The 12268-nt window shown below is 44.9% G+C and overlaps 1 protein-coding gene across 5 annotated transcripts in view; it reads left to right on the top strand.

Annotated features, from left to right (window-relative positions):
• The first annotated feature begins 403 nt into the window (after positions 1-403).
• LOC142472018 (uncharacterized) overlaps positions 404-12268 on the top strand; it is a 37349-nt gene continuing 25484 nt past the window's right edge. For 3 of the 5 annotated variants that reach the window (XM_075578639.1, XM_075578635.1, XM_075578638.1), the window contains exons 1-7: positions 404-622; positions 3733-4517; positions 4798-4858; positions 5752-5874; positions 7984-8621; positions 9568-9720; positions 10772-10937. In XM_075578639.1, the coding sequence (XP_075434754.1) occupies positions 3812-4517; positions 4798-4858; positions 5752-5874; positions 7984-8621; positions 9568-9720; positions 10772-10937 (1847 nt within the window). In that variant the 5' untranslated portion in view covers positions 404-622; positions 3733-3811. Of the gene's footprint in view, positions 623-874; positions 1027-1191; positions 1583-3732; positions 4518-4797; positions 4859-5751; positions 5875-7983; positions 8622-9567; positions 9721-10771; positions 10938-12268 lie in introns of those variants that run through there. The other 2 variants (XM_075578636.1, XM_075578637.1) reach the window with 2 other exon arrangements.

Genomic DNA, 12268 nt, shown 5'->3' with positions numbered 1-12268 from the left:
AGCATCTCATGGACTTCAAAGGAGTCTTGCTAAAAGTAGTCAGAAACGTTCTATTCAAATGTAATGTTCTGATTCAGAACCCGAATCTCACTTGGGACCTTGGACGAGAACATCTTTGCATACAAAACCCCAGTCCAGTAGGATGCCAAAAGGCCAAATTCTCAAGGCAGCAAATACCTTTGGTTAATTAAATACATGTACTGTATGTGGGAAGGAGACTACAATTCTGCCCCCCTTCCTGGCTTTGATAAATACTCTTACATTCCCATGTCTTTCTTACAATGCAACATCTATAACTAACACTAATAGCACTGCCATTTACCAATTGATTTGAGGCTTCCTGGAGGAGAGGTTTGTCCATTACCTGCAACCATGGCAGCAGCTCACAACAATCACACCCCACAACTGACAATCACACCCATTGGCAGCACTCACACCTGATACACTCTAGGGGGAAAAAAAAAGGTAAATCTAAGAAACTCTGATGGTTCAAGAGGCAACGAAGAGAAGGTGGAAGACATGTAGACTCCCTGCCAAGTTCACACTTTGGGATTAGTATAATTTGAGTAACCCCCAAAATCTATGTATTCATCATCACCCTAAAAGAAAACCTTTTGCCCAGGTATGTATACAGATATTTTTTTACCAAGATCTTGGTTGATCACACAAAATAGAGACACCAGTGCTACACACTTTTGCTTTTCCTCTGTTTATGTTGTATGTTTGACATTTTCGGTTGTGTTTTTTTCATGTGACTTCAGTTTTACGTGTGATGTGTTGAAATCAGAGGAAACATAAAGTGGCACACAATCGTTAAACGTCACTTAAATTTAAGAAAAACACAATGGTGTGTATATTTATTTTATTTAAATAGGGCCTATCGCGAACCCAGCGTTTCACTGAATGGACATTACGATGTAGAGAGTTCTATTACAGTCAGCGCTTGAAGCATTAAAGCACCATAGGAATATAAATGCCAGCCAGGAAGACTTCAGTCTATGACGGGTCCTCACGCGCCACCGCCAGGTCAGGTTTTTGTTTTTTTTTGTAACTCAAATTTCATTGGGTTTCTTTGATATCTTTAAAACACGAGAAGAGAAAAGTACCCTAAAGGATGCACACTACCCTAATAATCAAAATAATAAAGTTTTATTGAAATCGGTGCCACATCCTTTGCTCCCTAGCACCTATCTGGGACATATAGAACTCTGGCAACATCATGCGCTCCCATTTGGTTTTTAGTTGTTTATATATTTTTTTGTGTTGATTTTAGATTTCAATAAAACGTTATTATTTTGATTATTGGAGTAGTGTGCATCCTTTAGGGTACTTTTCTCTTCTCGTGTTTTACATATGCTTTAGCCCTGATAGCACCTCTCTAGAAACTAATATTTACATCAGTTTTGGTTGAGCAGGGACCCCCCCATTTTCTGTTCCATTCTTTGATATCTTAACATATTCAAACACCCCATTTTCTGGTACTTTCAAAGTCGACCAATCAATTCCGTAACAGCAGTATAAAAGAACGGAGATAGACAACAAATAGACAAAGTGACGGACACATGGACAAACTATACAAAGGGTAAGAAGGTGGGAAGGGGGGGTTGTGGGGGGCGGATGCAGGCGTGTTGTCTCAAAGCACTCCTATGGCTGATGCCTTCTCATTCCTCTTGTCTCTGCCTCTTGAGTGGCCCCTCCTTATCTTATTTGGTTGCTGACCTTAAATGTCTTGCTCCCTTATTACCCAATCCGTTGTCATAGGAGAAAGCATTTGTGTTTATCAAAGCAAGGCAGTGGCATCAGGCGGGATATCCCTCTGTGCCAGCCATGGTGACCAGACATTTAGAAATGTCGTTAACTAAACTCGTTAACTTCTCCATCTGGCAAACAAACCAAATTCTGTTTCTAATCTTGGGGATAGATGGAATCTCTGTCTGCTTCCATAATGCTGCGAGCTCGCGCTTCGTTGCTGTTGCAAAATGAGCAACTAATTTATGTTCCAATTTAGCTAGTCCCGGTGTGTGTCTATTCAAGAGGAATCGCCAAGGATCTAGGGGAATAGTGAGGTCAAAAAGCCTCTGTAGCCAATCTCTAATTTGTTCCCATAAAGGAGCAACCCGAGAGAAGGCCCAGAGCATATGAATCAGGTCTGCAGGCTCTCCACATTGTTTGGGACACAATGGGGAGTAACCTGGGACACATTTAGAAAGTTTTAATGGGGTGAGATACCATCTCATTAGGACTTTATATGCGTTCTCCTTTAACGTCGTACAGATGGAGCTCTTGGCTACTGCCATGAAGATATTAGCCCATTCCTCCTCCTCTAGTGTCTCTCCCAAGTCATCTTCCCACTGCTTCATGTAACTCGTTTTTTTGGCATAATCTTTGCTAGAACGTTCCACTTCCCTGTACATTCTAGATGTGTGTCCCCTAGTATTCCAGGTCAGGTTTTAAAGCTGTCTCTGCTTCAGTCTTCAACTGAGCCACTGACCGAGCCACCTGTGCTGAAGCAGGGATATCCTTAAAACTTGACCAGTTGGTGGCCCTTGATGATTAGAGACACACAGAGACAGTTGGATAAGTGTGAGTGCAGTGGAGAGCTGTGCGTGACCAAGAAGACTGTTAAGTGCCAACTAGTGCAGTAGTTATGACTGCGGGATAATGCAATGCTTCATTTTGAAGGCGTTTTTTGAGATTATATATGGGAGGGCACTTTCACGTGTTTTGTGCATAATGCTCATTACAATAATGTATATAAAGTTTGCTAAAGGAGGAGTAAAGACACTGACTCTGATAACAATGACACAGAGTCTGAAGCCAGGGATCCTGGTTCTAATCCCAGTGTCACCTCCTTGTGACCTTGGGCAAGATCACTTTATCTCCCTGTGCCTCCGGCACCAAAAACATAGATTGTAAACTCTTCGGGGCAGGGGCTGTGTGTGTAACATTCCTATGTTCTGCGTATTGCGCACTATACTGTAATTGTGACGTGCTTTGCGTCCCTTTGGGAGAAAAGCGCTATATGATATAAAGTTATTATACAAGAAGGCTGGGGACCGCTAGCAGTTAAGTTCTCATGTGGAGCATATTTTCTACAACAGCAAATATTCCTGTAAGATGGAAACCACTAATCCTGTGTGATGAAGTGGCCGCTGACTCTACCAAAGTTTAAATACACATACTTAATAAAACAATGACTTAAGCTGCATCGTCCTCTGGTTGGACGTTTCTGCAGATTTCAGAGTTGGATTTGTGCGGGTACATCACTGCCGCACTCATTTGTAGCACATTTAGTCCCACGGTTCACTGCCCCTTGGATTCTGCCTTGATGTGCCAGCAGCTGCACTAGCTCCTTGTCATCGTGGGTCAGACGTTGGCCAAATAATGTAACTAAAACACTAGTGAAAAATGAAATATTAGGAACATTTCAAGATGGGCAGGCTTCAATGCAGCATGATATAAGCAATAGGAAAGGGTTAATGTTGGGTTTTAGTGGATTTGGGTGTGAGTTGATTACAATCAACACTAACTAGGCCCATAAAGCAGAGTATTGCAAAACCAAATTGTTACCAAATTTCTGCTGGTCTATATTACGACTTTCTGTTTTTTCACAGGTACTCTTTGATTTTTGGGGTATTTGTTGGATTTTAAAAAGAAAAACACTAATTAAGCTTCTCATCTAATTGATTTTTTTTCAACTGTCCTCTCCCATTACTCCCCCTCCCTCCCCAGCCAAAGCAGAGTGGTATAATGCAGCCTGGACACAGGGAAATAATAGAAGAAAAGGAGGACCGTAAAGGAAGACAAGTTGATGGACAACATCTCTGGCAGTAACGTGAAAGGCTTAGATGGATTCTACACTGAACTTCGCCGGAAATACCCCAACACCTTCATTCTTGCAACTGACCAAGGAAAGGGAAGCAGTTTGGCACAGAAACTGCCACGGCTGGAGCCCAGAGCATCCCCATCACCTTTTGGGATCCAGTCCGCATCACCATCAAACACCCGTTCTCCTCAGAGATGGACCCCAGACAGCTTTCTCCACAAAGTTCAAGTCCAGAAAGCACAACGTGGACAAAGGCAGCAGGTTGAGACACCCCGGTGCAGTGGCGGTACTGTGATTATCCAGGACAAAGCCATTTCTGTGCCTTCATGGGACAGAAGAGATTACCACGGTGCTCAAAGCCGACTCTCGTTCAGACTCCCCAGCCTCAGAACACAGGTCGAACAAAACCAGGCAGCTCTGAAAAACAGGCTTAATACCCCAAAAGAAGGAGACCATGATCCAAGATGTAACCAAAATACCACCGTCAGGCAGTCTAGTAATGCAAAAACAACGGAGTCCTGGTCTTCCAGTGAGAGCGTTTCCGCCAGAGCCAGTCCTCATGGTCAAATAAATGTCTCCGCCGTTAAGCCAGATCTTTTAGGAACCATCATGAAAGAACTTTTACCCAATAAACCGGGCAGGTTGATGAATGATTTGCCTAAAAACAGTAGGGATCCTCTGTACAAAAATGGTAAAGGGTCTTCCTTGTTTGTCATTTTTTTGTTATCATGGTCCAAAGCCTCAGAAGAGATTGTCTGAACTTTCTTCCCTGGCCCTATTACATTGTATTGTACATTGTGAGTCATACAGTATACATCTACATACACATACTTAATACAACATATTTGGAAACACCAAATCATTTCCTTCCACGCAGACCCCCCCAAACACACCTTTAAAAGTGCCTTGTGTTCCACTATGGGTCCCCTTTTCCCACCCTTCACCCATTCTCTTTCTCTTCCTACACCCAGGTGGTTGCATTTCAGACAGCGACTCTGGAATTTCGGTATGCACACCAATGAGAGTATTCAGGTAAACGGTTAGCCTTTTCGTGTTTGCTGCTTGTAGCTAACAAAGTGGACATTGTTCCCCAAAAACGTTGTAGGTTGCAATTATGGCAAAATAAAATGATATTGGGTTTGAAGATGGTCTTGAACGGAGACCATCCAGTGGTCAGCATGACATGACACATACTAGCTACATCAGGACTTCAGGTTAGCAAGTACTCAGTGCTCCTCTCAGCCATATCTTTTTTTTAATCTGTAAACCCTATCAAAGAATTGAATAGGAGTAAGTGGGGGAGGGAATATTAATTTATGACATAAAGCAAAACGCTAAAGACCTAATGAACCTCTGCTGCAGAGGTCCCACAATTCTGCTGCAGAGGTCCCACAATACTGCTGCAGAGGTCCCACAATACTGCTGCAGAGGTCCCACAATACTGCTGCAGAGGTCCCACAATACTGCTGCAGAGGTCCCACAATAATGCTGCAGAGGTCCCACATTACTGCTGCAGAGGTCCCACAATACTGCTGCAGAGGTCCCACAATACTGCTGCAGAGGTCCCACAATACTGCTGCAGAGGTCCCACATTACTGCTGCAGAGGTCCCACAATACTGCTGCAGAGGTCCCACAATACTGCTGCAGAGGTCCCACAATACGTTTCTTTTTAATTCCAAGAGTTAGTCTCCCTTTCCAAAGGGAGCGAATTGTGGATTTTAAGGATGGGTAAAAGTGACTCCAGGGCAGACTTACTGCTCTGCACCTCAAACTGACCACTTACCTCTCACATCCGCACAGGAGTAGTTAAGAGAAGATTAAGGGCATTTGTAGACGTGAGATCTAAGTGTGTAGGGAACACCAAGGATATGGTAGAAATCAAGTAGGTGATGGATAAAACCAACAAGTGCTTTGTATCTTTAAGGCCAAAATCAAGGAGCCCAAACAGACCCCCAGCACCAAGTGAGATTATCAAGAAGTTCTCCTCCAAGCCCAAAGCAGCTAACGGACCATTGAAAGCTGACCACACAGTAGTAACAGAGCGGCGGTGAGTAATGTCATTAATAATACAAATTATTATTACAGTGGTTTGTCTGAAGAAAGGAAGCATGATGTTTATTTATCTTTGGTGGAAGAAACCTGGCCTGCAAAGGCAACACGTTGAAAGATGAAAACCAGCGGGGCGTGTTGCCAGGGAGCGCAATTAATAAACAAAATAATTGCAAAATATAAGTGTAACACGTGTTCCCCGATCCTAAGGGAGATTCACTGGTGTTACCTGGTGTTGGTGCTACCTGTTGGTTCACATCAAGGCCCTGAGCATCCGCCGGTGTTGTTTGGGGATAAGCAGGACAGGCTTTCAGTGCTGAGTGGTTCTTTCTCTTGGTACAGCGCCTCCATTCCCACAGGGCCTATCATAGGGAGCTGCTGTCCCCTGTGGAAAACACTCTTCCGTCCCCCTGAAGAACTGCAGCCTAAGGTGGAAGTATAATAAACAGAATCAGGGTCTTTATTCAGCAATTACAGCCTACATGTTCTTTCTTGGGTCCCTGGACTCAACTCCCAGGGCTTGAGGCCCCAAAGTTCTATCCCTGACTCCCATATCCCCTGGTGGAATATGGGTTAGCTGTTCCCACTCCCCGGGGGAGGAGAAGGAAGGTGAACCAGAGCCCTGGCTTCACACTTCCACACTGCCTAAATTTGGATCTGCAGCCCCTTTTATACCCAGGGTCTGAGCCCCTGATAGGGTAGTACCCAGGCCTTAGGCCCACCCCCGTCACTCAAGGGAGTTGTTTACTGCTGCAGCAGCATGGGCACAGATTTAACCCTAACACTGCCTGCGCTGGTACAGGGTTTATGTGTTAGGTAGAGGATTAGTACCCCAGGGGTTTACATGGCTACATAAGGCTAAAAGTTAAATAGTCATAATAAAATAAGACCGGAAATACTGGGGGGGGGGGGAGTTTATGACTTGGTGAGTGGTTTCTCCTGAATTTATTTCAAACACTTTTATTGGGGGTTTTCATCATAATACAAATAATAATAATACTGTTAATACAGAAAAGTAATAGCAGTAGTAAGCAACATTACAAGGGTATACAGGAGAGCAGAGATGCAAAAGTTCTTATTAAACAATAGATAAATACCAAGGGATACTATGACTAATATTGGAGATACATTGCATTGTATTTTAACTGATTGTAGAAATATAAGAATAGATACATAAGAGAGGAGGGAGCGAGGGTGGGGGAGTTGGGGGAGGGAGTGAGGGTGGGGGAGCCGGGGGAGGGAGCGAGGGCGGGGGAGCTGGGGGAGGAATAGATGCCACCACTTCCACCATCACTTCCTACCGATCCACTGAACCCTTTGAAGTCCCACTATTCCACTATTTCAGCACCCCGGCCAGCACCCATCCAGTCCGGGCCAAGGCCATACCCTCCGCCAGTCTGTGAAGAGGGTTTTACTGGTCCCCTGAGGCCCATATAGCTGCCTGATTATATCCTTCTAATTAGGTCAACTCAACCCTCTCTCCTGATATGTTTTTAATAGGAAACGTATACTTCTTTTCTGCAATTATTTTGTCTACTAGGAGGATGCCCCCTTGTGATTTCTTTCTTCAGATATTCATAAGGGACTCAATGCAGCCACATTTACCTGTACATGGACTCAATGCAGCCACATTTACCTGTACAGAGGGTGCATGTTGCAAACCTAGAGCAGTGGTTCCCAAATCCAGTCCTCAAGTACCACTAACCGTCCAGGTTTTAAGGATATCCTCTCATTTAGAACAGGTGGCCCAATCATTTTGGAGGAGCCCCCTCTGCTCAAGCAGGGATATCCGTAAAACCTGGACTATTAGTGGTCCTTGCGGACTGGAGTTGAGAACCACCAACCTAGAGGAAAACAGGATTGTGTGTAAACACAAGAATTAGAAGGGAAAAGGCTGCAATGGTCGGGAGGTGCCATGCCTTTCTCAGTCAGACCAGGTATCAAGTCTCATTAGGAGAGGCAGTGGGAGAGAAGAGATAGAAGGTACATTTTGGGGGCACATTTAATGGAAATGTTGAAATGGTGAAGGTCTCGTCTTCAGCTCGAATGCAAAGATTTACGTCACAAAGATGACATGCCTAAAGTTTGCTGTCTTTCCGTGTCACAGGATCCAGGCCGTGAACGTAGCAGAAAGTTATGACAAGGACTCTTCATCAAAGAAACGCGCAATCAACTTAACCGAAAAGCCGCAGCAAAGGTTACCAACCCCGCGCGTGCGCTTTGAAGATGAGTCGGAGCAAGAGGCAGAGTCTCGTTACCACGAAAGATGTATTTTGGGAAAAACAGATCCAGTGAAGAGTGACTTACATAGTGCATTGGGTCGACCAACTCAATCTCTGGAAAGTATTCAGAAACCTGGCTCTAGTCACCAGCCTTCGTTACCATCGCAGTGTGAAAAAGCACAGGCCGCCGGCCAGCAAACCGTGGTTCTTCCTTACAGACGTCAACCATTCCCACCCAGTGTAGCAAAGAAAGTGTTAATTGATATCCCAAGAAGTGGGCATTCCAACCGGGCCACCGCTTACGGTGAAACGGTCCCGGCGTGGAGGAGCACGAACAACAAACAGATTGCACCACGACTTCGGAAAGAAACAGCTTCCCTTGATGGGATCACTATGAGCTTCCCCGGCAGCAGTGTGGAGTGGAAGAGACAGGAGGAAAGCGCTGCAGGAAGGGTAGGAGAAGAAGACGCCGGCCATGGACGGTTCTCACACATGGAAAACATAGACGGGGGAATCACAGAAGGTAAATCACGCATATCTTTACCAAGAGCTAAACATCCCTTTTGCGCTTAATCCAAGAGCACAAGAACATCAGGTATGGGGGCGTTGCATCCAAAGTTACATTATCATGTATAACATTCGTACCATTAGAGGTGGGCACACTTTTTTTTTATCGGATTTGGATCCGCCGCTGTTTGCCTTTTCTGATTTTTTTTTTATCACTGACAATCCAATCCGCGGATTGCGCAATACAGGCATACCCCGCATTAAGGTACGCAATGGGACCGGAGCATGTATGTAAAGTGAAAATGTACTTAAAGTGAAGCACTACCTTTTCCCACTTATCGATGCATGTACTGTACTGCAATCGTTATATACATGCATAACTGATGTAAATAACACATGTGTAACATGCTCTATAGTCTCCCCGCTTGCGCACAGCTTCGGTACAGGTAGGGAGCCGGTATTGCTGTTCAGGACGTGACGACAGGCGCATGCGTGAGCTGCCGTTTGCCTATTGGGCGATATGTACTTACTCGCGAGTGTACTTAAAGTGAGTGTACTTAAAGCGGGGTATGCCTGTATATATTTTAAAGGACCTGATGGATTGGATACTTACAATCCAGCCGTGGATTGCGGAATCCGAGGATGGGTAAAACCCACCAGCGGATTGTATCCAATGGCGGTTTTTTTTCTTCTTCAATAATCCGCCCGGATTCGAACAGGAACAATCCGCCGATGGATTTTTCACCGCAGAACGGATTTTGGCAGTTCCGCCCGTCTCCAGATACCATAAATATTTATATTACAAGTGAAAAATGATACTTTGCTGCTGCTGATATCATACTACCGGTCGTTGCTTTAGCAGCGTAGAGTCGGGGGGCCGTGTTACGGCCCTCAGCGGGCCACATTTGAAGAGCCCTGATGTGCACAATATCTTATAATATAACTTCTAACTCTTCATCCAGGTTCTTCCACAGTCCCCTTACGGAGAACGGAATGGGGCAGCACGGGGTCTTCTATCAGCGATGGCAGTCACGAGGGCTCCACGGGTCAAATCCATCCTGTCAAACTGGACGGACAATCAGTCGGAGGCCAGCCGTCAAAACACCTGCAAAAAGGTACGATCCGCTGACCACTTGCAAACGAAATGCTTCATACCGGCGAATCTTGAGCTGGGTTTTACAGATTTAAGTGAAAACACAAACAGACAATCAGACATGGAACATCATTGGAAGTGCTATAAACACAAGGTTAAAATGTGACAAGAACAAAGGCTGGTCACGAATCTCGGGCACTATAGATTATTTAACCCAGTGTTTTTTTCAACCTTTTTTGATCAAGGAACCCTATAATTATATTGTGAAATTCAGTGGAACTCCAACCCTCTCTAATAGCGCGTCTGAGATCAGATGCATTGTAAGGAACCCCAACCCTCTCTATTAGGGCGTCTGAGATCAGATGCATTGTAAGGAACCCCGACCCTCTCTAATAGCGTGTCTGCGATCAGAGGCATTGTAAGGAACCCCAACCGTCTCTAATAGCGCGTCGGAGATCAGATACATTGTAAGGAACCCCAACCCTCTCTAATAGCGTGTCTACGATCAGAGGCATTGTAAGGAACCCCGACCATCTCTAATCGCGTTTCTGAGATCTGATACATTGTAAATTCTTCTGTATTTGATACCATTTTCAAATGACCTGAAAATTGCAGGGAACCCTTTATGGGTGCCTGGGAATCCCTATTGTTCCAAGGAAACCCCTGTTGAAAAACACTGCATTAACCTATTAGGTGCTGGACGTTTTGAAGGCCTTCTCAATACTGAATATTTGAAAATAAAACTTCCCATACACTACAGGGGAGCTGGTGTAGTTTGCCGCTTTGCAAACATACTGTAGGTTGATGTGGATATCTATCTGTAAACTAACTGCAGAGGAGGATTGCCTGAGTAGAAGTCTCAGAATTCAACGTATTTCAGTGACACTTATTTACATATCGAAATACAGCGCGGCCCCTACATAATAACATTGCCAGAGAGACAACGGGATTCTGTGAGGCTTTTTACTGGACCAACATAACGACCATGTTAGATACGATTTTTTTTTTTAAAACAAATAGTTACATTTTCCAGCGTCAATTTTGTGTCTGTAACGTACACTCTTTTCTATAAGGTGGAGAAATATCTTTGTACAGTAGGGTGAAAAGAAGCCTGCATGTGAAGATGCGGCGGAGAGGACACAGCCAATCAGAGAGCAGTGATCTGCTAGAAGTGACACCCCAGCATTCCAGCGAGCTGCAAACAGATCAGCTGCTGCACCTTTCTCTAAGCGTTGACGGGTAAGGTATTGTCCAGTCAGAACATGCTTCTTCAAAGGTGTTTCTGGTTAAATCTTGGTGGAAATTGCCACAAAAAAAAACCCCATACAGCTCGTTAGGTTTCTACAAACTGTGCAGATCTGCAAAAAAAAGGAGATCATTTGAAACAAGGCATGGAGACGCTGATTAAGGCCTCCCCCCCCCCCCCCCGCCCCCCCAACAGGGCACATCACCAAAAAGTTTTGTTAACGTTAAATTAGGGATTTAACAGGATGATAGTTAAATCATATCTAAAGGTGGCATTACACCCATCCAGACCCTGAAATGTGAGGTTTGCTGGGGGAGAGAGGGGGAGCGGGTGAGGAGGATGGGGGGTGGGGGAGGGGGGAGGGAGAGGGGGAGTGGGGAGAGGGGGAGTGGGGAGAGAGGGAGGGGCAGAGAGATGAGGGGATGAGAGAGTCCTATTTTTAGGAAGTACCAAGTGACTTATATACCTACCCAGACACTCCTTTATACAATACGTGGAGAGATACTTGTGAACAAAACTTAACACACCTAAGATGCTTGGGAAATATGCTAATTTAAATATGCACAGTATATTCAAACTATTTAAATTAGCATATTTCCCAGGTATCTCAGGCGTGATCAGGTTTGTTCACATTTCTCTTTACCTGTTGTATGAAGGAGCGTTTGGGGAGGTATAAGTCACTTGGTACTTAACGGTTGTAGTTTAGCATAGAATTATCTTTGTGGAAATGCGGTCATCTCGGGGGGGGGGGGGGAGGGGAGAATAAAGTCCGGTGCTGATCTCGGCGTTGTTTAAATGTCCTGTTCATGTGGGCCGATAGGAAGCCATGCCGTATGACGTTGTGACTTTCTATTGGACCGTGGGACGCGGGAGATTTGAATGACGCCATTACATGAACCACAGCTAGCCAAAACGGCTACCGGCACCCCCTACGGAGGTAAGTATCTCAGGAAGCAGGGGGTCCCCAGAGCTGAAATTAATGGGGTTCAGCCCCGGAGAACCCCTGCTTCAATACTATGTAAAAAAAAAAATCTGGTCCACATGGATTGCTGCATTAAATAGACGGATGGAACCCCCAAGATTGAACCTTTTTGCTTGCAGGGGCCAAGCCGGCATGCTTGCAAAATATTTGCCCTGTCTGATCTCTCTGTATATACTGCAACCAGGTGCGTTTGTTCACATACAACCTGAATGCCTCTGACTATCTTTCAGTCCTTTGCCTCTGTACAAGTTGGTTGACATCCGGCGTACATTGGAAAGGCAGAAGGTACACAGCCTTTCCCGAGAAACAAATGATACACCACAATCCCAAACATGATGGGTA

This window comes from Ascaphus truei, chromosome 21 (genome assembly GCF_040206685.1).
Source record: "Ascaphus truei isolate aAscTru1 chromosome 21, aAscTru1.hap1, whole genome shotgun sequence".
NCBI lineage: Eukaryota > Metazoa > Chordata > Amphibia > Anura > Ascaphidae > Ascaphus > Ascaphus truei.
This window is presented reverse-complemented; position numbering and strand designations above follow the sequence as displayed.